Genomic DNA, 27,479 nt, shown 5'->3' with positions numbered 1-27,479 from the left:
ATTGCATCCGCACTTGCTTGCGTTTTTCACTAAAGCCCCATTCACTTCTATGGGGCCAGGGCTGCGTGAAAAACACAGACTATAGAACATGCTGCGTTTTTCACGCAACGCAGAACTGATGCGTGAAAAAAAAAAATGCTTATGTACTCAGACCCATTGAAATGAATGGGTTAGGATTCAGTGCGGGTGCTACGCGTTCACATCACACATTGCAAAACTTGCTCGTGTGAAAGAGGCCTAACAGTAATTTTGATCAGGGGGTGCCCAAACATTTGCATACCACTGTATGCTATGATGTATGATTTAGTATTGTTTTTTACAGTTAGCTTACCATATATTTCTTTTATCATCTACTGATTCATAGGTAATGAATTATCTATTTAAAGGGCTATCCCAATCATAGACACATAGGGGGTCATTTATTAAGACCTGCATTTTGGACACAGGTCTTAATAAGTCCCTGTGCTGGTGATGGATCTGCCGAAGTTATGTACAGACGCCGGCCTCTTCATAACTTCGGAGTATCCAGTGCCGGTCTAAATGTAAGACAGCTTCCTTGCTGGCTTAAATTTAGACCATTTTCAACTAAAACAAGGCATAGACGGGCCTGCCGGACAGTTTTTTAGACCTAGTGTGAGCAGGGAAAAGTTACAGATTGTGGCTCAAAGGTCATTTAGAAATAAGCTTTGCGCCAGAAATAATTTCCGATAGTAAATGACACCCATGGTTTATACAAAACTAGGGCAGCACAAAAATGTAATAATGCAAGATTTCCTTTATTTGCGTATTATTTCATGATCAATATTCAGCAAAAGTTATTTTTCCATAACTTCCCAATTTCCCAACACTCATCTATCAGCACATGCGCAAAGCACATGATGAAGGATTACAGTCCCATCCACTGCAGCGCCACCATGACATGCCTGTTCAGTCCAGAGACCAGAAACTTCAGGCATACAAAGATGGATGTGACATCAAGTCATGGTTCGGAAAGCAGTGGATACACAGCACTTTGAAATGGTGAGTACATTATAAAGTGGGTATTTTGACGGGTCCACACAAAATAAAAAGGGGATGTTTGTAATACATGGAAAATTCATTCAATGACATTGATGGATCAGGTAGTAACTGCTCGAGTATTTACACAGTATCTAAGTTAAGGCAGAACTAACGATAATTATAATCCTAAAAACCTAAAGGGCTTTATGTGGCCCAATATAGCAAGTGATTGTTGTGAAGAAATGCAACCTTACTGAGAATCACCTGCAGCGATCTCCTCCACAGTATGGGGAGGAGCGATGGCTAATACCATCGCTCGTCCCCATTCAGAATCATTGTGCTGTTTAGAAGGCACGATCTGCTGCCAGCAAATGATGATTTAGGTGTCCACACCAAGGATCATATTACCGATGACCTGGCTCACCTAGTCTTTCTGCTGCCTGAGGCGAAAACTGAAACAGCGCCCCTCCCACTGCCAATTTCTTAACCTAACCCCTTTGCCACAATCAAAGCGCTCATTGCCCATGGCCCTTCCGCTGCCCCCCTCTTGCCCCTAACTGGTGCTGCCTGAGGCGATCACCTCACTTGGCCTCATTGGTGGTGCTCCCCTGGAATGAGCGTTTCCCTCGTTCATCAGGTAATTGTCAGGACCTTTACACTGGCAGATTATCACTAACGTGCGCTCGTACAAACCCTTTTTAGTGATAATTTGCCCAAACATCGGGCAGTGTAAAAAGCGTTATGCATAAGAATGGTTCTCTGCTCAATCATGTCACTTCTCTCAGTTTTAAGACTGCACTGAATAGATGAAGGCCAGAATTGGTCTTTTTAAAAATAAAATAAAAAAATCTTGTCATATTTTTAGGTGTAGAAAAATCTCCTTCTGTACAAATAGGAAAAAAGTCCAAATCACTTCCATAGTCTGGGGTTTAGGTATTCTACCAGTAGTCGATAGTCTATGTTGAACAGTCCAGTACTTTTACCTCGGTGTTATGGTGTAGTGCCCCATGCATGGAATGTTAAAAAAAAGTGATAAAAAGCGATATTTCTGGAGGGAACCACACCTGTTGTATTCTTTACATTATGGTTCTAAAAGCCAGTATAGTAATATGTACAAGTCTTCCAGCAGCTCACATACACAGGATCTGAAGATTCCTTGCTGTAATCCTAATGTCCATTCATTTTATTTTAACCGCTACCAATGGCCCTTTCTGTCCGGCCAAGAATAACAGCCTCTGACAATTCAATATCGGCTTCCTGTTGTGTGGTGCTGTATGCTTCCCTCATGTAGCCAAAGCAGTCACCACGAACGATGCTAAATCCTCACTAAATAACACAAGAACCAGTTCCTCAAATCCTTTCACAGCCTCGTCCAGAGAAGTCTGTTTGCAGAGGTACTATATTATGGTCATATGCCGCATGTTCAGAGCTCCCGGTGCTGGCCATTTTGAGCTGTGCCGCTGCATGCGAGAGCTGGAAGGCGGCATCCGGGTGCGCCGAGTCCGGCAGCAGAGTGCACTCTCGTTCCAACATATCAGACACTCCCTTTAGCAAGTCCAGGAATCCAAATGCAAGGGCTGCTTTCCTCAGTCGATTCAGTTCCTGAGAGAAATGTGAAATCAGATAAAAGTGTTACATAAAGCAATATAATGAATATGAAATCCTGGAACCTGAAAAGGGGGAAATGCAGAACACCCATGTGCAATTTGTAAACCAGGCTCCCCTTTCCAAAAGGAGGAACACACCACTAAGTGAAGCATACGCAATCTGTATTGTGTAGGCCAGCGGTCAGGTTGTGGACCGGCTGTAGTATGACACAATTACTTGTGGGGCTGTTTTTTTGCTGTTTAGTTGCTCTTTCGATTACAATTTTCTAGTGATAATGACTATGGAGACCGTGCAGCTGCATCTCACCTTATAGAAGGTTTGAGTCTTCTCTGGAAGTTTCCTGGCATTCCTCAGGATCTTCTGCACATCAGTCTACAAGAGAAAAGAAGCAATGTCATGTAAGGAACGTTCACACCAGATTTCTGGCACAAATGCACAGCAACTGAGTTCATTTTTTTTTTCTAAACTGCAAAGTGTCAGAAATAAAGGGGATGCAGCTTTAGGCCTCGTTCACACAACTATTTTGGGTCCACATCTGACCCACACATACTTACCTGGTCCTGGCTCGTTTGCTCCCAGCTTCCGTTGCTTGTCTTGAGTGTCTTCATGAAAACTTCCTGTTTGACGCCGTTACAGCCAATAACTGATCACTGCTTTCCTTGCATTATGTTAAATGGTCATGTGATGCAAGGGGAGCAGATCTCCACTGTGGCCAGTGATTGGCTGCAGCGGTATTAAGATTAAGTTTTCATGGAGAAACCCAAGACAAGCAGCGGAGGCCTGGAAGCGAATAAGACAAGGCCTAGCACCTAGGAATGAAGGAAGCATGATCAGCAACGTCAATCTGCATGTCTGAGAGGTCATGGAAATGAGTGCACAACCCCTTTAACTGTGTGGACTGTAGCCTAGGAAGCCTCATGCTCCTAAGCATCCCAGTTTTTTTATTTTATTGGAACACTACAGTAGCCATGGGGGGGGGGGGGGGGGGGGGGAGAGTAGGTGGGGGCTTTAATGGGGTACAGTGAAGGGGTGTAATGAAGGACGGTGAGCCTCAAGATTGATGGGGCCAGAACTAATCAAAAGGAAAGACAAATAGGCAACTACACAAGGTAAGACGCGTCTTTTTTATTATACCGTAATTATATGCATCTTCAATTTGGCAACGAAAAATTTAAAAATTTGCAGGTTAGGGGCCAATGGCTCCATGATATTTTTTTTTTTTAGTCTGGAGCACTGTAGAACATGTCCTATTCTTGTCTGTTTTGCGAACAAGAATAGGAATTTTGAGAATGGGACCAGTAGAAAGTGCAGCATGCACATGGCCTGTATTTTCTGATAGGTATTTTGTGGATCCGCAGTTTGAGGACCGCAAAATACTTATGGTCGTGTGCATGTAGCCTTAGGGCAAGTTCATACCGACTTTCTTGGACAAGGTCTTGAGGCAGATTTTCCTGTATTTTTATTTTTTTGCCAAAGCCAGAAGTGTATTCAAAAGGAATCAGAAATATAAAAGGAAGGAGTTATAATTCTCCTTCCTGCTGGATCCACTTCTGGCTTTGGCTGAAAAACCTGCAAGAATATCTGCCTCAAAATCTCCCCTAAAAAAACTCTGTGTGAACCTACCTTCATAATAGTCACATGCAACGTCAGCAGAAACGTGGCAGTTATTCGGAAAGACCAAATGACTCAGTATGGTAAAGAATGGTTCCACGGAAACATAAGCTAAACCTACAGACTTTTTCCTACAGCGCAGTAGGCTACAAATGCCTTGAGAACAGGCCGACGTAAAACAGCACATTTTAGTAATGAAACACGTTACTATTTTTGTATGCAATTTAAAGAACAAAACATGATACGCCTTACCTGCAGTCCGCTAGGTTTAATCCACACTGTCACATTCTGTGCATAGCTTCTTTTTGCCTTTGGTTGCAAAGGAAACGGACTCTTATTGTCCTCCTCTCCATATGGGTTCTCTTTGGCATCTTGAGTATTAAACAGATGGAAAAGTATGAGTATTTTACTGCATTACAGCTATCACAAGATAACGAGGGTGAAATAGAGAATGAAATGTGTCTAGCAAAGTATTTATTTCCATTTAACTTGGTTACTGACACCATATATGTTAATATGAAATTTTGCAGGAAATGTACAAAAAAAACCTCGCAAAATTAAAAATAATGGGGCCGATTTACTAATACCGTTCTTTAAACACTGTAAACTTTCAGACTCGGCAGTCTAAAAATGTGCCAGATTTTTCAGTGTGGCTGATGCTGGGTGATACATGTGGTGCACCTATAGACCATCTAGTCTAAGCTTATATAACCTATTCGTTGCCTTACATTACCCCAGAATTTTCATCAAAATTTTGGTGCATGTTATCACAACTTTTCAGTAGGACACGGCCCCCTGGTCATATGAGTTAGAAAAAACAAAACAAAAAGTAGAATACTTAATACATGTGGTGGAACGTATGTACACCATTTTTTGCCACTATTGTGTCGCAAAAAAGTCAAATTATGGCGCATGCCATATTTGCACCATAATTTGCGCCTTTTTTTGAAGCGGCAGGACTTAGCGAGAGGATATGGGGCTTCACGTGGCCTACTGGATTTACTATAACTTATGCCAGAGACTGCCATAAGTAATAGCTGAAGTCTATGCTAGCCCCTAGCTAGAGTCGACTTCAGTTTCTGGCACACAGACTGGCCCATCTCACTCCGGAGCACAGGGATCAAGACGGGCATACAGGAACACCAGCCTTGATTAATGTCCCTCATTAAGCCAGAATTCTGGCACCTTTTCATTAGCAAATTTCCTTCAATGAGTTCATTTTCAAAATGATACCTGATATGGGTCCAAGCTGAGATGTTTTCCCCAGCCACGGTAGTGGCTCAATATCGGGCTCAAACAACGACATCATTAAATTAGATTTCTTCTTGCTATCAGCTTGAGAATAAAGCATCCCGTGCCAGTCCGGTCTGCAGTGTAGATAGGAGACAGATGCTGATGAAACATTGAAAGCCATGGTTTTCCCCTCTGCCCTGTAACACACCACAGCTATCATCCCCTGCGAGTGCTGTAGCATGTCATCCATACGTGATACCACCTCTGTAAATGTAGAAGGTGACCATGTTGGTCTACTCTGGAGCATAAACAAAGGTCACCTTCGGTGAGCGTTGGCAATTTGCTACTACTAGGCAGTCACAAGAACCCAAAGAGTGATGTAAAGTAAACTGTGCACAAGACTATTCATTACAGAGTCCTAAGAACTTGGTATAGGGAGACTATGGAAATCTGAGGAAATGGGAGGCCACTGGTAAAAAAGAAAAAAAAAAAAAGAAAAAAACACATATATTTGTATGAATGGATAAGCATTTGATTGGACACATGCAATATTGAATCCTCTATAACTATGAAAGGATTTACTTACCCAAGCTGCACTAAAGCCACCATTCCCTCTACTTTCAGACTACCATGGAGCAAGACACAAAAATTTGGACTTTTGCCTGCAATTTGACTTGCAGAATTTTCATCTTCAAGATCATCAGTGAGTCCAGCCCCCAAATCATCTCCCTCTATAAAGAGACCACAGAGAAACCGTTATAGAAATGAATGATAAGGACACGTTTATTAGTGGGTCTCCACATCCTGCTGGGCTCTTCTCACTCACCTTTGTTGAGGGCAATAGGTAGAACTAGGTGTCGGGACAAGACAGGAGGGCTTGAAATGTCAGCAATGTCAATAAAGCCCACAATTTCCAATTCTGCAAAACACAGCTGCATCTATAAGTATACAGATTATCTGTTACACTGCCAACAAGAGATAGCAAAACTAAAGAGGACCTTTCATGGGTCCAGACATTATGAAATAACTAGCAGGTTATGTAGGGCATAGTGCAGGGATGTAATATCACTTACTAGTTTGTCTGGGCGCCGCTCCGTTCGCCCGCTGTGCCTACCTGCAGTTTTCCCACCTGGTATGCTAATGAATAGCTCCTTCTCCCTGGCTGTGACGCTCTCTGCTGTGATTGGACGGAGCTGCAGCCAGGAAGAAGGAGACGCCCATTGAGAAACAGAGCAGTCTCCTCCTCCCTGTACCGATGCTATTCATTAGCATACCAGGCGCACAGCGGGCGTACGGAGCGGCGCCCAGACAAACTAGTAAGCGATATTACATCCCTGCACTATGCCCTCCATAACCTGCTAGATATTTCATAACGTCTGGACCCATGAAAGGTCCTTTTTTAAGGGTTTGGCCCAATGATGTGGGTGGTTGCATGCAGCCACACAACACCAATGCCAGCAAATGGCCACATGATTATGCAGTAAAATCATGCGCCCACTGGCTGCCATGGCTTAGTCGCATACAGCCAGCCACACCGTTGGGCCATGCACTAATATATATATATTTTTATTATATAAAGTAAACACATGCAAGTCAACACTATGCATGCCCAACACAATAAGGCTGCATTCACACGAAATGTGTTTTGTGGTCCGCAAAACGCGAATCCGCAAAAAATACGGATAACGTCTGCTTGGCATCCATATGGCATCTGTTTTTTGGGGGGATCCATTGTAACAATGGCTATCCTTGTCCGCAAAACGGGATATGTTCTACCTTTTTTGCGGGTAGAACATATATGGAAACAAAATATGTTCGTGTGCATGAGGCCTAAAGGCGTTGTTTCCCTACACATGCCTGACACCAATAAGGGGTTGTTTCAGTAGAAGGCAAACTCACCAAGAAATATCAGCTAACAGGGGTCTCAGTAGCCACATTCACATATTTTATATTAAAGGTGCTGTTTGTGAAAAGACAATCCCTTTAACTTTCCTGATTGATGCACCGCAGAGGGCTCTGGTAAAAGTAAACTCACTTAAGTTCCTTTTGGCTCCAAAGTCTAAAAATTATATTTTTTGGCTAGGATATAAAAAATTAACAATATTACTTGTAAAATAAATGAAAGCATTTACACTAGATTGTGGACTGATTGACAGAATGTGCTCTATGTTCCAGCTACAAGCAGCCACTACTAGAGGGAGCTTAGGAACTTCATGCATACTGTTACTATCCATTTTTGCAGTCAAAAAGCATTCTCTTGTCATAGTTTAGCAAGAAATGCAGAAGGCTGACTTGATCCTGCAGTAATCACGGTAAAAAAAAAAAAAGCTATTTTACTACAACGTGTGTTTTCACTCTCATTACTCTAATAGTAACATGAATTAATCTCCAGGCATCCAGAGTGTTATGCGTTGCATCTATGTCTATTCAGCAGAGCTCTGTGCCTGAAGAGGTTGTGCAGGATTAGAAAAACATGGCTGCTGACTTGCACAAATAGCACCACATTGTCCACAGATTGTGTTATCACACAGCACTGACTTCAATGGAGTTGAGCTACAATACCAGGCATAGCCAATGGACAGATACGACACTGGTTCTGGAAGAAAGCTTCAATGTGTACTCATGGGTTGTCACTAAGCTCACTTGGGTTTTGCCCGCTCTCAAGTCTAAAAATTGGGAAGACAAAGGATTTTTTGGTCCCACTGGCAGCTCTTTAGCCATTGAGCCCTGCAGTACCATAGTGTCCAACAAAATTCACGAGTGCTTGCACAACACACGTCGGTATTAGAACACAGTGCCAGATGTTACATAGCGGTAAATGGGTCGCAAGTGGAAAAACTCAACAGACACATGCATAAAGAACAGGATGATGTTACCACCATTTTCTATATAATCAGATCTAGCAACACTTTGTGCCACTAAGATAAAATTATAAAACGGTGTTAACATCCAACTTCTGAAGCATTGTTGCTTTATGTGAACACACCTAGACACGATTCTTGTGCAGTCAAGTACCTGTGTTAATGGATTTGGGCATTGGGTCTATCTCTTCGTCTAGGACAACTGGTTCGGGCCTAGGGAACACTTGGACATCTGAAGAGAGGTTCCCACACTTGAGGACCGCGTGGAATGGAGTGTATGCCACATCAATAAGTTTTCTGCATGATGAGAAAATGGACTGTTAAACTTACCTAGACAAAAGAGGACAACTCTACCAATAGCTACAGATGGAGGTCCTATGAACTAACCTCCCACAAGCTAGACAATTCAAAAGTGTAAATGTCACAGAGAGCTATAGACACACTACTTACCCAAACATAGACTGGACGTTCTTCAAGCACAGAGGCCCATCAATTGTAAAGATTTGACCTTCTCCATTATTCAGATCAATCAGCCTTTCAAGACAGTCCAATGAATCAGAGTTTTGGAGCTGGTGACAAAAGACGGGGTACAACGCTTGTTTCGGTATGTATAATCAACTTTTCAGAATCATATGAAGAGGAACACAGTCCTCTACTGTTCATAAGAACTGCGATGCACATTTGCCAAACCTACTAGTTGCTCCTCTGCTCATCTAAATTGCAAGAACACTTTTGCAATACTTCAGAAAAAATAAAAAATATCAGAAGTTGAGCACTTGCTCATCTAATCACCCCTCTGGCATGTATTGAAGCCATCACCCAGGCATTTATCAGTGTCCAGATCACAGCATCAAATAAGTTGCACCAAACACTGCACAAAAATCAATAACATTTACATTTTACATTGCCCCTATCCTTTCCATTCTGAACTTTTTTTATTCTTTATTTAACATTTTCAAAAATAAAGGAACCATAAAAGTAATGTAGTCAATATAATCCAATTACCTAGAGACCATTGGCGATCCTATATCCATACACCGCAATACACATATGGTGAACAAAAGGGTTCTAAAGTGGAATCTACCAAAGAACACAAAAAGATATCTGTCCGAACACTTGGGTTATAATAAGGAAAGAAAAAAGTGAGGCCATGACAGCTCTAAATTCAGCTGAAACCTGAAATCGAATTCAGTAGTGCCAAGATTTGAGGAATTTAGCATGAGTACCTATGAGTGAAGTCCTCCATTCTCATGATCTATAACCACAAAGAAATAGATGGAGGTGAGGCTTGTCTCCAAAGAGAAAGGATACAAGCTCTCGTGGATGGCGCACCATCCATTCTGATCTTTACTGTAAAATATACAGACCTTTTTTCTAGTGCTGCCCATTACAAGCTACAGTAATAAGGCTTATTAACAAAGAGGAACACCTAGGATATTTCTGACAACTGAAACCAAGTTCGGTAAAAGGTTTTTAACAGTAGAAATTTATTTCTGAAGTAGTTACCTGAAGTCTGGCGAGACTTCGAAGTAATAACTTCGGCTCATAGGTGCCAACACATTCTAATACTGTACGGAGTGCTCGCTCCGTACAGTATTCTAACTTTTATGCGAATCGACTTCGGATGTTTCGTCTGAAGTCAATTTGCTCATACCTAATCAGAACCAGAGAGATGGAGCTCTAGCTCTGATAAACTGCAGGAGGTCCACAGTACAGGAGAAATAAAGCATCTAAATTATGCCCATTTCAAAGTGGCTTTAGGCAATGCATTATATTAGATTTGGGGATTTTTATGAAGGACTGCAATTTGTATAGGGGGACAGAAAATTACACACTTATAGAACTCCCAAAATTTTCATGCAAAAGTTGGCTGGTGCATTCCTGCGGGTTTTGCAGAATTGGGTGCCTCGCTCCTCACATCTTTTAAAGTCATAAATTTGAATTTTAGTGCATTTTTTACTTAGAAGCTGTGTCAAAGTGGTTGTGCGAGTCAATTATTTTTGCATTTTTATACTTTCTATGCTATGCGCTCTCAGAAAATGTAGATTGTTGCATTGTACAGTATATATTTTTCAACACATTTTGGGCGATGACCATATAATATACGGCCTCTTTCAGTGTTTCTGAGAGCACAAGCTCTTGATGTATACGTTTGTGGTATAATTAAGTTTTGCACATACTGATATATTATTTGTACATTGCTTTTATGGGTAAACGTCTGCTTGGATGTGCTTTAGTGTTTGTTTTGATGCATTTATTTCCTAATTCCTGTTTGTCACAAAGTTATATGAAGACAAGGCTGTCAACAGTCAAGAAACCTGCAAATCAACAGGTTGTCTGCCTTCAGAAGATATATATAGGTTTTGGGGTTGCACTTTTTAAGGCATGTAATCCCTGTATTTCATAGGTTGTTCTTTTTAGAATTTTCAGCTTAAAATCAGGTCTTTTCAGTCCTGGTGATTTTTTAAATATGTGCATGTAAATTTAGGCTTAAGTGGTATGTATGAACTCTCCACGTGTTGAACTTGGTCAGAGGTGTGGTGCGTAAAACCCTCTGCTTGGGTCATACTTTTACCCTTTTATGAAAAAATGCACTTTGATGCAAAATTTCATGAAGGTGTTTGTGCACAAGGTGCCAAATGGCATTTTGACAATTTACCAGAAAATGTATGGGTATGGGGGTCGGGGCGGGTCAGTATGATTTTTCTTTTTTAATACAGGTTTTATTTCTACATGTCAAGTGTGAAAATTGTCCTGCCTACCAGAGGTGCAAAATGTCCAAAAACACCTGGCAGTGAAAGGGTTAATTTATAAGCCGAGTTTGATGGCACACTGCGCTCCTTCATGCGGTACCATCACAGGATAAGACTATCACAGGGAACCAAAATAATTAGTTCCCCGTCACATAAAGCTCCTAAGCACATTGGCCCACATTTACTAATACAGTGTAAACTTGGACAACCTAAGGCTACTTTCACACTAGCGTTTTAGTTTTCCGGTATTGAGATCCGTCATAGGGGCTCAATACCGGAAAAAAAACGCTTCAGTTTTGTCGCCTTCCATTGTCAATGGGGACAAAACTGAACTGAACAAAACGGAAGGCTCCAAAATGCATTCTGTTCCGTTTAGTCGTGTTCCCAGACCGGAGAGCAAACCGCAACATGTTGTAGTTTGCTTTCTGTCCTGGGATGCGGAGCAAGACGGATCCGGCATGACCACCAAAGCAAGTCAATGGGGACAGATCCGTTTTCTCTGCCACAATAGAAAATGGATCTGTCCTCCATTGACTTTCAATGGAGTTCAGGACGGATCTGTCTTGGGTATGTTAAAGGTAATACAACCGTATCCATTCATAACGGATGCAGATGGTTGTATGATCAGTAACAGATCCAGCAAAAACGCTATGTTCAGGGGGTCTTTCTAGCTAACCCCCCCCCAAACACACACAGCCAGACCTGTTGACGGAAGCATAATTAACTCAGTTCATGTGGCTGCTGCAACCAATGATTGGCTGCAATGGTCACATGTTCCATGTGCACACATCACTGAGTCATGTGACGCAAGGGGGATACGCTGCTGCAGCAGCCACATGACCTTAGTCAAACAGAAAGTTGACATGCAGAGATCAGAGGGCGGCGGGGTAGAAGTTAAAGGGAGTCTGTCACCACATTTGAGCATATTAGACTGATCAAATAGCGTTATATGTGCCACTGAGAACTTAAAAACGGTACCTTTGTTGTATCTAATGGAGTTTTCTTTCAGCCAAAAATGAACTTTTAAGATTCTGTAAATGCGCCCTCTCACGTGCCCAGGGCGGCGTCTCAATCGTCCGAGCCCCAGGCAGCACCTCCTCAACGGCTCATAACCCCGTCCTCCGTGTGCCTGTGCCCGCCCGTTTACTCTCCTCCTCTTTCCTTTTCCACTGCGGCTGCTACGAATTTGACCGCGCAGCCGCAGTGGAAAAGGAAAGAGGAGGAGAGTAAACGGGCGGGCAGAGGCACACGGAGGGCGGGGTTATGAGCCGTTGAGGAGGTGCTGCCTGGGGCTCGGACGATTGAGATGCCGCCATGGGCACTTGAGAGGGTGCATTTACAGAATCCTAAAAGTTCAATTTTGTCTGAAAGAAAACTCCATTAGATACAACAAAGGTACAGTTTTTAAGTTCTCGGTGGCACATATAACGCTATTTGATCAGTCTAATATGCTCAAATGTGGTGACAGACTCCCTTTAAGTATGCTTCCCTCAACAGGTCCGGCCCTGTGAGTTTAAGGTTGTCTAAGTTTGCACTGTCTTACGGCAGCAGGAGGCTTAAGGAGCCGGAACCCATATGTATTGGCAGTTATTGGCTGCAGCGGCCACATGACCTGCATCACACAGGAAGTTGACATGTGAAGATCAGAGGGAGGCAAAGTCAGTTTTTAGTCACAATTTCATTAGCATATTATCCCCAGTGCTTCTGCATTCAAGTGGTTGCTAGAGAACACGCAATGCCATTAATGATATAACAGGAAGTTCCTGTGCAGAGGAGGCACAAAGTCATCTTCCCTGCATGTCTGTACATACAGATGACTGGTAAGGGTGATCAAATGGACTGACCGTCAGATCACCATTATCCGTGATCTGCACATGGGGACAGCATCAATCTGATCTTTGGGGCACTCAAACCTACCTTTCTTCGTGCACGTGGATGATAATCTCCCAGAGCGCGTTTAAAGTTAGGGGGGGGGGGGGGGGGAGATACATGTAAATACTAAAATAGGGTTTTTCAGCACTATAGGAAAGTGATCCGTTATACAATTATTTGGAATCATTATGTCATTTGGGGTAAACATTATACATTGAACTACCTAGTCTTCTAAGTCTGCTCTGAGCCTGTTCCCAATAGTGAGAGGGTTAATAAGGCAGAGGTGCTTCTCATAAAAACCATGGAAAGATTTCATTTGCTCACCTCTTCTAGATTCGCCATGCACATAACGTAAAGTTTGGAAGGGAAAGGGAATGGCAGAGGGAATCGGTTGCTGTCACTGCGCTGGCTCAAAGATGACAGGGAGTTGTGAAGAGAGCCCCTTCCGATGCCCAGACATCCATCTGTGACCAGTACAACCTGATACAGGGGAGATGGGGCAGTCATTGGAAGTCAATGCAAAGCAAGAACACCATCTGTATTGTTAATCGTAGAAACATCAATTAGTTCAGGGGTCAGGGTGGTAAGGGAACGGATGCCGATTTGTCTTTGCGAATTAGTTCAGAATACCATTTCAATACACTGGATGCATAAATGCAGTGGTATAATCCACGGATCAGCAACCTCTAGCACTCCACCTACTACGACTCCCAGCATACATGCTTGCTTGACTGCTCTCGGAACTACCAAAGCAATGAATGAAGAATGCTGGGAGTTGTAGTTTTACAACAGCTGGAGGTTGACGACTCCTGGTATAAGCCTAAGTGCTATACATAAACCAATGAGGTACAACATCTAAAAAGTAGGAATATTTTGTATGCAAAAGTGGTATATTCTTTCTTCTGCTTTTTCCCCCTCTTTTAAGGCTACTTTCACACTTGCGACAGAGTGATCCGGCAAGCAGTTCCGTTGCCGGAACTGCCTGCCGGATCCAGCAATCTGCATGCAAACGGACAGCATTTGTAGACGGATCCAGATGAGTCTTAAAAATCCATTGCAAGAACGGATTCATCTGTCCGTTAGTCATAAGGACAAACAGATCGTTTCTATTTTTCCCCCCCACATTTTTAAAGGTCTGTGCATGCGCAGATCGGAAGGACGGATCCAGCATTGTGGTATTTTGAATGCTGGATCCGGCACTAATACATTCCTATGGAAAAAAAGTCTTCAGTTTTTTGGGCCAGAGATAAAAAACGGTAACATGCTGCAGTATTTCCTCCGTCCTAAAACGTCAAAATGACTGAACTGAAGACATCCTGATGCTTCCTAAACGGATTACTCTCCATTCAGAATGCATGGGGATAAAACTGATCAGTTCTTTTCCGGTATAGAGCCCCTAGGACGGAACTCAATGCCGGAAAAGAAAAGCGCTAGTGTGAAAGTACCCTACGACCGGCTGCAACTATCACATAGTCTAAACAAAGAAAAACCTCAGCACTTCTCCAGTTCAAGCAATTATGTGCAACTTATTCACAGTATGAAAAATATATGTATGTTGTAGGAATATATAAACTGTATATCACTGAATAATTACCCCTACTAAAACTTAACTTTTATATTGATATTAGTTAAAATAAGTCTTAGTTAAAATAAGTCTTATTTTGGGACTTATTTTAACTAATATCAATATAAAAGTTAAGTTTTAGTGGGGTAATTATTCAGTGATATTCAATTATGTGCGACGTTTTAACTTCAACCAAGTCTTTATCAAGCCCTGAGGAAGACATACCTGAAGTTGAGATGTCGCTATGTTTGGTGCTAATTATTGAATAAACCACTTAATTGCTTGAAATGGAGGAGTGCTGCGGTTTTTCTTCTCTACATGTTCTGGGATTCCAAACCAGGACCCGACACTGCGTGTACCAAGCTTTTTTTTTTTTCCGCTATGCCCAAACTTAGGGGTTCGTTGTGCTGCTTATCTGTGAATTTTCTCAGAGTCTAAACAAAGTGATACTTATTCTAATGACCTGGCAAGGAATAGAGGCCCCCCATTCTTGTTGGACCACACTGGACACTCCTTGCAGTGCTGACTCTAAGCAGGTCTTGTCATAATCATCGATGTTACTCAAAGCTTCCTGTAAACAAAACAAAAACAAAAAATATATATATATAAAATTATTAAAAACCGACCCTGTCACAAGAGAAACACTGAACACAGAAAAAAAAAAATATAAGTGCTAAATGGCATCAAAGGGACCAATGATCAGGATGAATACATGAGCAACTACTCTAATACTATTATTACTCTGCCCTGTTAGAATGCCTTCGCCACATCGTAAAAAAAATCCACCAGAAAATACATAGGTGCAGATTTTTACAAAAGTTCAGATTTTGTTGCAGATTTCTGTGCGGGTTACATCCCCCATTGAAATGAATGGAGACCTTTTGCTTTGGAAAATCCACAAAACATCATGATATAGGCTAGGGCTACACGACAACATTTGTCGCAGTGATGTCGCGCAACATATATTATAATGCTAGTCTATTGTGTTGCACTGCAACATGACAGATGCAAAAAAACAATCCAAGATGGATTTTTGCGTGACACCATAGACTAGCATTATAAAATAAGTCACGTGACAGCTGTGCGACAAGAATTTGTACCCTATATGTCGCGCGACACATGTGCCTATGTAGCCCTAGCCTTACCCAGCAGAATGTTAATCCGCAGAGGGCAGTAATTGACACTTTTCAACCCCTTAGGCCGAATGCAAACGGCCGTGGAACACGGACGTGAGCGGTCCGTGGTATCCCGGCCTGGCATCCTGCCGACAGCAGGAGCGCACAGCGTCATTGGTTGCTATGATGGTATGTGCATTATGCCACCGCTGCACTACAGTAATACACTCATACAGATCATACGAGTGTATTACTGTAGTGCAGCGGCAGCATGAGGCACCCGGCGTCATAGCAATCAATGACGCCGTGCACTCCTGCTGTCAGCAGGATGCCAGGCTGGGATACCACGGACCGCTCACACCCGTGTGCATTCGGCCTTAGGAGAATACGGGGGAAGTCTTTATGCTGGGTATTTCTGGCAGATTTTTCTGCCACATGTTAAGGCACCCTGACGCTGTGTGTGTTAATCCAGCATAAGGGTATATTCACACGCTGCAGATTTGTGTGCAGAAACTCTGCAAGAAATCTGCACCAAAACATGCACATAAATCCGCACTATTGCCCACGGAAGGGCTTCTGAGTGTTTCTTTGTCCTATCTTTTGCTGTATTTTTCAGACCACAGACCCATTCGAGTCAATGGGCTGTTTGCACTCCGCAACATGGGCACGACGGCCATGTGAATGGGCCCTAAAGGACATAATACATTACGGTGCTTTGAGAGCTGCCTGCTCTCCCTGGTAACATACCTGAAGGGTGTTGTAGTCCCTAGTGAACGGTACCACCAGCTCCCACAAGGAAGAGAAGACAACTAATGCAGTAAACTCCAGCTTGTAGTTGGTTGCCATGTGCTCAAAGAGCATAGTGAGGCCATGGGCTGCCAAATGCTTGCGCTGGAAGTCCTCCGTCCCTTCCACAGGGACCGACCTGGTCATGGAGAGGGACACGTCCATCACCACCACTGTGGGCATTGTGACTAATGTTCCAGAAAAACTTAGTAGAGATGCTAGGTGCAAAAATAAAAAAATATAACAGTTAAGGGTGTTCTCCCACATATGTGAAGCTCTTTTTTTTTATACTCTCTGGATAACTTTTTTCCCTTTCTGTGGGCAGGCAGTAGCTCATCAAGCACTTGCATCTTCCAGGATGCATTCCAATTAACCCATAGAACATGGTCCCTTAGATGTGGGCCCCAGAGATGCATAGGATATACAATGCTGCCAAAATCTCCTTCGCCACACTCTAGAGTGCGGTCCAGTTCTATATATTAGTAATGAGATGAGCTTAGTGAGCTTCGGATGCTACATGCCACTTCACAAAAAAATATAAATTGTTATATTACTGTACGGATGTATTAGAATGTATGGGATCCGATGAGCCGAAGTAAGCTATTCACAAAGTCTCGCGTGACTTCGTGAATAATGGACTTCACCTCACCGGAGGCGGTAGATTCTAATGCTGTACGGAGAAGGATCTCCGCACAGCGTTATAAGATTTTTTTTTAGCAAAGCGACTTCGGATTTAGCATCTAAAGTCGCTTTACTCATCGCTAAAATTCAGAAGAAAGGAAGAATGAATAAAAGCTGTCAGATCACTAGACCTGCACTGAGAGAAGTTTGAGGGAGCAGCAGAAGGTGGATCAGAAGAGCAGACAGCAGGGGGCGCTACCAGTGAGGAAAATGCCATGTACATTAAATCCTGAACAATATCTTTATTGCAATAATTCTTCATTTGAAATGTCCTATTCAAGCAATTTAGCAATAAATATTCAAAACTTTGTAACTTATTGGCTCCAAAATGAAAGGGGAGCCCAGAGCTCTTATTTCAGCTGCAGGGAGGTGCCAGGGTACAGGGTCCTGCCGATAACATCTACCATGACATCTAAACAGTCCAATGAATCGCAGGGAAAAATTCCCTCCAAGAAGCTGTTCACATGACGTTTTACTTCCCTAAAAATGAACTTAGCCCTCGTCAGTTCCATTAATTTTAACAGGATTGTCCAAGTGAGGAAAAGTAATACAAAAAACATAACCCAATCACCAGTCCTCCGCTGCACCCGTTCTGGCGATGCTAAGGGCTCATTCACATTACCGCAGTCTGCAATATATGGGCACCAGCCGTGTGAATCCCATATTGAGGTGAAGACCCATTGACTTGAATGGGTCCACGATCTGCAAGATACGGAAAAAGACAGGACATTATCTTTTGCAGTGCAGAGACGCTGACCCGAAAGCACATGGAAGCGCTTCCGATCCATGCCGCCGCTCTGCAAAAGAGAGCAGATGTCCTATCTTTTGCCATATCTTGCGGATCGTGGACCCATTCAAGTCAATTGGTCTGCACCGCAATACGAGATTCACGCGGTGAGCATACGGTAATGTGAATGGGTCCTAATCCATCTCAGCCAGTGATAGGCTACAGCAGTGAAACATCTCAGATAGGGCTGCAGTAAACGATTATTTTAGTAATCAAGTATTCTATCGATAATTTTTTTACGATTAATCGAGTAATCTAATAAGAAAAAATTAATTAATAGACTGCTTTCCTTTTTAAAAACTCATAAGACCCCCTGCCATTAGTTCCCAACACCCTTCGTTTCCCCCTGTGTGATCGGGCCAAAGTGCATCAGTTCCCCCCAGTGCCATCAGCTCAATTCCCCCCGTGCCGTTAGCTCTCCCCCACCCCAGTGCCATCAGCTCCACTATCCCCCTGTGCCATCAGCTTTCCCCCACCCCAGTGCCATCAGTGCAGAGCAGGACCATGGACGTGTTGTGGAGTGTCCAGAGGCCCCCTGCTGTAAAGGTGAGTACTCCGAGCGCAGCGGGAGTAATAGCAAGCGCTTCACTCCCGCTCTGTAGTCACATGACACAAACGAATCTTCGATGCAAAAAATTAGCATCAAGGATTTTTTTGTGTCGAATTACTCGATTTAGGCTACTTTCACACTAGCGTTCGGCTGTCCGCTCGTGAGCTCCGTTTGAAGGGGCTCACAAGCGGAGCCGAACGCATCCGTCCAGCCCTGATGCAGTCTGAATGGAGCGGATCCGCTCAGACTGCATCAGTCTGGCGGCGTTCAGCTTCCGCTCCGCTCGCCTCCGCACGGCCAGGCGGACAGCTGAACGCTGCTTGCAGCGTTCGGGTGTCCGCCTGGCCGTGCGGAGGCGAGCGGATCCGTTCAGACATATAATGGAAGTCAATGGGGACGGATCCGCTTGAAGATGACACCATATGGGCTCAATCTTCAAGCGGATCCGTCCCCCATTGACTTTCAATGTAAAGTCTGAACGGATCCGCTCAGGCTACTTTCATACTTAGAAATTTTTCTAAGTTATTAATGCAGACGGATCCGTACTGAACGGAGCCTCCGTCTGCATTAATATGATCGGATCCGTTCAGAACGGATCCGATCAAACGCTAGTGTGAAAGTAGCCTTAGTTGAGTACTCATTCAGCCCTAATCTCAGCCAGTAATTGCACCCCTGATTCATTTACACCAACAGATTTTATGACCAATCATTAGTTAGATGGCCACACAGATCTTTTGTTATACGCACCAACTATTGGTCTGATTGGACAGAAAGTGGTCAGATATTCTGTTATCTATGCAGATTGCATGCGTTTTTTCCGAGCAGATTGGAAACGCATGAGCAAAGTGTATGAGATAAGACAAATCTAGTTCCATGAACTGCCCTACCAGATCTGCGGGAAATCCTTACCAAAAACTGCAAGTATGGGCTCGTGCACACGACTATTGTTGTTTTGCGGTCCGCAAAACATGGATACCAGCTGTGTGCGTTCTGCATTTTGCGGAAGGGAATGGCTGGCCCATAATAGAACAGTCCTAGCCTTGTCCGCAATGTGGACAATAATAGGACACATTTTTTTTTTCAGAACAGACAAGGAACGCACACTGAGTCATTTCCGTTTTTTGCAGCCCCAACAAAGTTAATGGTTCCACATATGCGCCAGGTGCCCCGCTGTAAGTGCCCCAGGTGCCCCGCTGTAAGTGCGCCAGGTGCCCCGCTGTAAGTGCCCCAGGTGCCCCGCTGTAAGTGCCCCAGGTGCCCCGCTGTAAGTGCGCCAGGTGCCCCGCTGTAAGTGCCCCAGGTGCCCCGCTGTAAGTGTCCCAGATGCTCCAGTGTAAGTGTCCCAGATGCTCCAGTGTAAGTGCACTGGGTTATCAAATGATGCACTTGCTTCATCAGGTAGATACTTTTTAAACTAACGTGGAACTACTGCTCCCAGCATGCCTCCGCCCGCTGCCAGGGCATTCTGAGACTTGTAATGCGCCCGCCATACAGCGCGCCCCTCACTCACCCCTGCACTTTCCTGCCGCCCCGGCTCACACACAGCCCGGTAGGATTTTAGTCGCCCTCCGGCAGCTGTGCATCAGTAAATGCGTCCCCCTGTGAAACACGCGCTCCGAAACAGCGTTCCAGCCCTCCGAGCCTTGCGGTTACAGTGAGCGGCTGTTATCAGCACAGAGGTGGCAGCAGGGACTCCGTGCAGTTATGTGACTGGAAATCTGGTGGAATATAATACAAATAATCTTCCTCCCCAGTCGCACTGAAAGGGATACTCCCATGGTTGGCAACGACTGTATATATAAGACCTGATGCACACCAATATCATTATCTGCATCTAATCCGCTTTTTTTGTGGGTGGGATGCGACCTATTCACTTCAATGGGGCTGTAAAAGATGCAGACAGTATAGCGTGTGCTGTCCGCATCCATTTGTCTGTCCGCCACCTGGCAAAAATGAGAACATGTCCTATTCTTGTCCGTATCAGGCATCATGCACGTGGCCGTTGATAGTCCGTTCCGTGCATGCCCCAATGCAGGGCAACATCCGTGCAGACGGATCCAGAGCCATTTAACTGGAATGGGTCCGCGATCCGTCCGCACCGCAAAAATATACTGCATGCACTACTTTTGTGTACACAGACAGAAAGCCCATGGAAGCACTCCGTAGTGCTTCTGTGGGGTTCCGTGCCTCCGTTCTGGACCTTTCGGATTGTGGACCTATTCAAGTGAATTGGTCCGCATCCGTTATGCGGGATGTAAGCAGCCGGTGCCCGCATATTAGAGACCTGTTGTTTGCATGCCGCAATACGGGCACGGCTGGGCAATGGCCGTGTGCATGAGGCCTTATGGGCAAGGATAGGACAGTAAGGGCTCATCGCGGATCCACAAAACATGGATACCGGCCATTTTCATAAACAAAACCTCCTGTCCTGTAGGACGCAAAACAGACAGGAATAGGATATGTTCAATTTTTTTTGTGGGGCCACGGAATTTGCAGACACCTGACCTACCACCCCATTCTTCATATATTCCAGCTCAGTGGAGAGGTGGGTGCACTGGGAGTATAACTGGGGCTTCATGGCGACTTTGGGACCACAGTTTGCTGTTTAGCACTACACTACCTGTATCGTAAGTAATGTAAAAGAGCCTACAAGTTGCCCCAACCCAAACATTGTAACTGACAGGACACAGCTGTGACAACTTATGGATCGCAACACGACCCCAGTAAGGGCAGGTTCACATCAACTGTAGACAGGACTTTCTTTTCCGTCCTGGATCACGGAAACCAGACGGATCCGTTCTGCTTGCCCATAGACCTCTATTATAACGGATCAAAACGGAATGCCTCTAAAGGTTTCTGTTTTGAACTCCGTTATTTTCCGTTATAACCATGTTATAACGAAAAGCAATAACGGAATTCAAAACGCTGATGTGAACCCAACTTACATTACTTGTGATAGAGGGAATTCTAAGTAGCTTGTCAAAGTTAAAGGGGTTGTCCTCAGAAAAGGTCTTCAGTATCAGATTGGTAGGGTCCGATACCTGGCACCCCCACGATCAACTGGTTGAAGAGACCAACTCCATGAGCTCTGCGGCCTCTTTCTAGGTCAGTGACGTCGAGTTCATTGGTCACATGGCCTAAGCGCCACTCAGTCTCATGAACTGGGCTAAACTGCAATACCAGTCTCAGCCACTATACAATGCATGGCACTGTGCTTGGTATGTGGAGCACCACGGTCTCTTCAAACAGCTGATTGGCAGGGGTAATGGGTGTCGGACCCCCGCCGATCAGATACTGATGACCTATCCAGAGAATAGGTCATCAGTATATAACACTCAGAAAACCCCTTTAATGTGTAGCCCCAGGTTTATTGAAATAATTGAGCACTGTGTTTAATCCCTAATGGGGATACCTCTTCAAAGTGCCCCTGTACTTGAAAACAAATTTGATATGTCATAGCAATATAATAGGGTTGAGCGAAACGACTTCGGATGAAACTTCGTTCTAATACTGTACAAAGCAGGAGCTCCGTACAGTATTAGAATGTATTGGCTCCGATGAGCCGAAAGTTATTGCTTCGCGAAGTATCACGACTTTGGAATCGAACCCGAGTTCAGGAAATGTTTTTTTACAGTACAAATTAATATATGAAGTTACTACCTGAAGTCTGGCGAGACTTCGCGAAGCAATTACTTCGGCTCATCGGAGCCAATAAATTCTAATACTGTACAGAGCTCCTGCTCCGTACAGTATTAGAATGAAGTTTCATCCGAAGTCGACTCGCTCATCCCTAGCTTAGACCCCTGTCGATGCAGTAAGGAGCGAGCGGATGGGGGGTCTCAGCGCTCAGACCCCAACCGATCAAAACCTTTTATATGTCCCTATGACTTACCATAAGTATTTTCAAAGTGCAGGGACACAACTGTCATTTTGGTCTGTGTCCCATCTGCATTTCTATGACACTGCAAAAAAATAATAAAAAATGTGGACAACAACCGGGTGTCATCCGTGTGTCCACATGTGTGTAAAAAATGTCTTCAAACACACAAAACGTTTGACAAAACTAGACCTCTCCATTCCTCCCACATCCAGCAGCTTCTCTCCGGGGAGTAAGGAAAGTGCAGTGTTCCTGTATAATCTCCTTAATGCTGCAGGTATTAGTGTGGATTGGACACTGCGGCGTGTCCTTCATACCTGACCCTCGGCAGACTTGAGCTGGTGCAGATTTGCCGGTGATGGGGACACTTATGTTGCCTTCCCCCTAGTCCACCTTTCCTCACTTGGCATCATGTGCCCTGAAGACTAAGGGGGCGAATGCTTCCCTCATACCACCTGCTGGCTGCTCTCTTCAGGTAGGTTCCACATGTTGTAATGAGCGCGACTAGATGTTTGTCATGTGTTTTTTACATTGTTACATATGTGGGTAATCTTTTGTATAGCATCATGAGGTCATATGAACATTACACAATTGATTTATTATCACTTTATATAGATAGTTATATATTAATATAATAGACACGGCTACATTTGTCTTTTGGGGTTACTTTTATTATTGTACTTTTTATTTCAAGACAGTTTTTATTCTTTTATGGCTTTCTTTTATATTGTCTTCTGTAAATATTGTTTTATCTCTTTTAAACCGTTGTGAATTTCAACGCTCATTGCTAGAACGTCAGCAAAGCCTAACATAAAGCCTCTATTCACTGTCTGTGAAGGTTCTCATTCATCAAGGTCCTGGTGTATCAGTAGTAATCAATCAGAATAGGTCCAGTTGCCCTGACTTATTACTTATGTCCATTGCTTCAAAACTGCATGTGTGAACTATAGGGGTACCAATCTACATGGCATCACAAGTATCATGTAAGCTTGAAAATGTGGCTCCACTTACCTTTGGAATCGTGAAGAAGGTGGGAGCAGAATGCTGAGCTGGCACACTACAGATATCACAGCTAGTGGGATACATTGCATTACCCAAATTTAGTTTAGAAAGAAATAAAATAGTAGCTAATGTAATGAGGCTTTTCAACAGGACTGTTGATAGTATCTGCATGCTGGGGGGCCCACTTCTGAGACCTCCACCGATCTGAGACCTCCACTAGAATAGTGGTTCCAAGCCCCCAATTGTTCTGAATGAGTTTGTATGGAGTGGCAGACCAGCATGTGTGGTACAGCACTTGGCTGTTGCCGTCAGCCCCATAGACATTGAATGGAGCATCAAGGCTCATTTGTTGCTCAATTCAAACTCCTTTGGGGCTCAATTCTAGTTATCAGTGATGGTCTTAACGGTAATACAAGTAATTGTGGAAATCCCCTTTAACCTCTTCAGGACTGCTGCAGTACATAGCCACTGGGTTAATGTCCATATGTACATAGCAGACACCCAGGGTTAAGGTCAGCGATCGGCAATAACGCCGATCACGGACATTTAACCCCTCAGATGCCATCGTCACCTGCATCTGAAGCGGCTTTCCCAGGGAGCGCTGAACTCCCGGGACCTGAGCAGCTCCCCATGTAGTGATTGGGGGAGCCGTTGGTTGTATGTAAAAGTCCTGATCTCTCTGAAGAAACCAGAGCTTTTACATCTGTAGTTCCTACGGAGCCCTGTAGGTGGCAGATCTCCACAAGAACCTAGCAGATCCGCAATGAATTGCTAAAGCAATTCATTGCAACGTATTGTAGACGCGATCTAATGATTGCTTATTATAGTCATCTAGAGCAACTGAAAAAAGTTAAAAAAATATAAAAAATTCAATTCACTCCCCTTTCCCCATAATTAAAATAAACAATAAAAAATAAACATTATAGCCATCGCTGCGTCTCAAAATGCCTGTACTATTAAAATAAAAGTATCCTGTAGGGAGAAGGACGTAACGGAAAAAAGAATGTCCATTTTTTTTCATCACTTCACCTCCCAACAATTTTTTTTTATAAAAAGTGGTCAAAAAGTCCAAATATTATCAATAAAAACTACAGATTGCCCTGCAAAAAATGAGCCCTTACACAGCTCCATAGACGTAACTATAAAAAAGTTATGGGGGTCAGAATATGGCGATGAAAAGAAAATGCTGTGAAAATGCTGTATTAAAATGTCCTTTGTAGGATCCCAGGTTAGGCTCCATTCACACGTCCGCAAAATGGGTCCGCATCCTTTCCGCAATTTTGCGGAAAGGGTGCGGACCCATTCATTCTCTATGGGGACGGAATGTGCTGTCCGCATCCACATTTGCGGATCCGCACTTCCGCATCCGTGCTTCCGTTTCCGCAAAAAAATAGAACATGTCCTATTCTTGTCCGCAATTGCGGACAAGAACAGGCATATTCTATTATGTCGGCAATGTGCGGTCCGCAAAATGCGGAAAGCACATTGCCGCTTTCCGTGTTTTGCGGATCCGTGCCTCCGTGTATCCGCAAAACACATTGCGGACGTGTGAATACAGCCTTAGGGTGTGAGCCCTTTTGATCATGGCCATGGCAGTCCAAAATTCAATATTATCAGAGCTTCCTCCGACATGACTATACATTAGGGGCCTGCTCTAGGAACTGGAGCACTTTGGGAGTCACTACCCCCCCCCCTCCTACTGGAGCAACACCAAAAGAAGTCACTGTAGACTATGGACCTGCAATCCAGCGGGAGGTCGATAAGGGGTTAATAAAATCAGTTTTCCTAATAAATTAATTCAATTTCTTTCAGAAAAATACAGACTAAAGTTCAAAATCTGTAATGAACAACACCCAGGGTATACTGCCTACATAGGCATCGGGGCAGTTCTCTAGGGCTCATGGCCAGAGGTGGCCTATGGTCTTTAGCCAGGTACCACACACTTTGAAGAGGTTGTCCCATCTCGCTGTTTCAACGGCAAGAGAATTACGGGAGCAGGGTAGCTTGTTCTGCTATGCTGTGTGCGTAGTTCTGATTCTCTACAATTCGTTCCAGCCCGCTAGGATGACTTCTTTCAGCCATATCTGATATTTGCAGAGTTTGCCACACAGACATCTTGGATTCCTTCATCATCCTCCCTACCTTATCAACACAAACTCCTCATCCTGCTGCCCCAACATGCCAGTCTTGATAAATCACAGCCCTAAGGCTTAGTTCCCAAATAGTACCATTAACTATGAACATGCAAATACAACACTCTATTTCATAGTTTTTCTGTCTAACATAAGCAGATTTTTATTACCTGAAAATATAGCTATTAAAACTACCAATTACCAAGAACCTAAATCCAACAGAACTTATCTTTACGTGTAAGACTTCAGTAAAGTCGAGCTAAAATGAGCGGTTTTCTGTATCATAGTCTGATTGATTAAATCTCAGTTTTATGAAGAATATATCTTACAATGCTGCTATGAAGATCTTCATGGTTGCAGACAAATCCTATGTGGTAACTGATCCTGGAGTCACTTCAGTCTGCCCAATGATAAGAAAAAAAACTGCTACAATGATAGGAAAAAAAACTGTATTATGCAATTAACCCCTTCCCGACCAGCGCCGTAATAGTACGGTGCAGCGGGACGTGACTTGCCGCCCAGCGCAGTACTATTACGGTGCGCTGATCGGGCGGGTGCAGAAGCTGCCTAATCAGCTGCAGAGGACCGGCTGTTCCCGTTAGTCGGACTGCTGCTGTATGCGCCGGCATCAGTGGAAACACAGATGCTGGCGCATTAACCCCTTCTATGCTGCGGTCAGAGCTGACCGCAACATAGAAGGGGTTTGCGGCGGGTGAGGGAGCACAGCATCGGTACCTGCGTTCTACGGGTGTCCAGGAGATCCAGCCCCAGGCTGGGTCTCCTAGGTAACATGTTAGTGTATTACTCTGTGTAATACACTAACAGGCAATGCATTACAATACAGATGTATTATAATGCATTGCAGAGAGGATCAGACCCCCAAAAGTTAAAGTCAGAAATAAAGTTAAAAAAAGTAAAAAAAACTGTGTTTTTAATAAACCAAAGTTTAGTGAAAATAGAAAAACGCCCCTTTGCCCCTGATTTTTTAATAAAAAATTGAAAAGAAAAAACACACATATTAGGTATCGCCGCGTCCGTAACGACCGGCTCTATAGATATATCACATGATCCACCCCATTTTTGTCATCTTACATCATAAAAAGTGCAACACCAAGCAATCAAAAAGGCGTATGTCCCACAAAAAATACCAATAAAACCGTCACCTCATCCCGCCAAAAAATGAGCCCCTACATAGGAAAATCGCTAAAAAAAAATTAAAAAACTATAGCTCTCAGAACATGAGACACTAAAACATCATTTTTTTTGTGTCAAATATGCTATTATTGTGTTAAAGTGAAATAAATAGAAAAAAGTATACATATTAGGTTTCGCCGCATCCGTAACAACCAGCTCTATAAAAATATCACATGACCTAACCCCTCAGGTGAACACCGTAAAATATAAAAACTGTATAAAAAAAGCCATTTTTGTCACCTTACATCACAAAAATTTCAACACCAAACGATCAAAAATGCGTATGCCCCCCAAAATAGTACCAATCAAACCGTCACCATCCCACAAAAAATGAGACCCTACCTAAGACAATCGGTCAAAAAATAAAAAAGCTATGGCTCTCAGACTATGGATACACTAAAACATAATTTTTGGGGGTTTCAAAAATGCTATTTTTGTGTAAAACTTAAATAAATAAGAAAAAGTATACATATTAGGTATTGCCACGTCCGTAACGATTTGCTCTATAAAAATATTAGATGACCTAACCTCTCGGGTGAACGCTGGACAAATAAATAAATAAAAACTGTGCCGAAATTACCAATTCTTTGGTAACCTTGCCCCATAAAGTGTCATAATGAAGTATCATAAAATCATATGTACCCCAAAATTGTACCAATAAAAACGTCAATTCTTCCTGCAAAAAACGAGCCCCTGCACAAGATCGGCAGAAAAATAAAAAAAATATGGCTTTCAGAAAATGGAGATACAAAAACATAATTTTTTTTCAAAAATGCTTTATTATGTAAAACTGAAACAAACAAAGAAAGTAGACATATTTGATATCATTGCGTCTGTAACAACCTGCTCTATAA

General features: G+C 43.4%; 1 protein-coding gene across 1 annotated transcript; it reads right to left on the bottom strand.

Annotated features, from left to right (window-relative positions):
• Window positions 1-757: 757 nt before the first annotated feature.
• On the bottom strand, window positions 758-20,020 carry INTS14 (integrator complex subunit 14). Its single transcript, XM_044283162.1, has 12 exons — window positions 19,931-20,020; window positions 16,364-16,620; window positions 14,965-15,072; window positions 13,262-13,417; window positions 8,763-8,881; window positions 8,467-8,609; window positions 6,278-6,370; window positions 6,038-6,182; window positions 5,452-5,585; window positions 4,471-4,589; window positions 2,914-2,979; window positions 758-2,601 (listed from the first exon to the last, which is right to left on the bottom strand). Exons 2-12 carry the CDS (start codon window positions 16,583-16,585, stop codon window positions 2,350-2,352), a joined length of 1,557 nt encoding a protein of 518 aa, XP_044139097.1. The 5' UTR covers window positions 16,586-16,620; window positions 19,931-20,020; the 3' UTR covers window positions 758-2,349.
• Between the last annotated feature and the right edge of the window lie 7,459 nt (window positions 20,021-27,479).

This window comes from Bufo gargarizans, chromosome 2 (assembly GCF_014858855.1).
Source record: "Bufo gargarizans isolate SCDJY-AF-19 chromosome 2, ASM1485885v1, whole genome shotgun sequence".
NCBI classification, from domain to species: Eukaryota; Metazoa; Chordata; class Amphibia; order Anura; family Bufonidae; genus Bufo; species Bufo gargarizans.
Note: the sequence above shows the minus strand (reverse complement) of the source record. Positions and strands in the feature narration are given on the sequence as shown.

Coding starts and splice junctions, on each gene's coding strand:
- INTS14 (XM_044283162.1), bottom strand. CDS start 16,585: ATGCCCACAGTGGTGGTGATGGACGTGTCCCTCTCCATGACCAGGTCG. Junction 6,371..8,466: donor GCCCAAATCCATTAACACAG/GTACTTGACTGC, acceptor TGTGTTTTGCAG/AATTGGAAATTGTGGGCTTT. Junction 4,590..5,451: donor TCAGCTTGGACCCATATCAG/GTATCATTTTGA, acceptor TTAATACTCAAG/ATGCCAAAGAGAACCCATAT.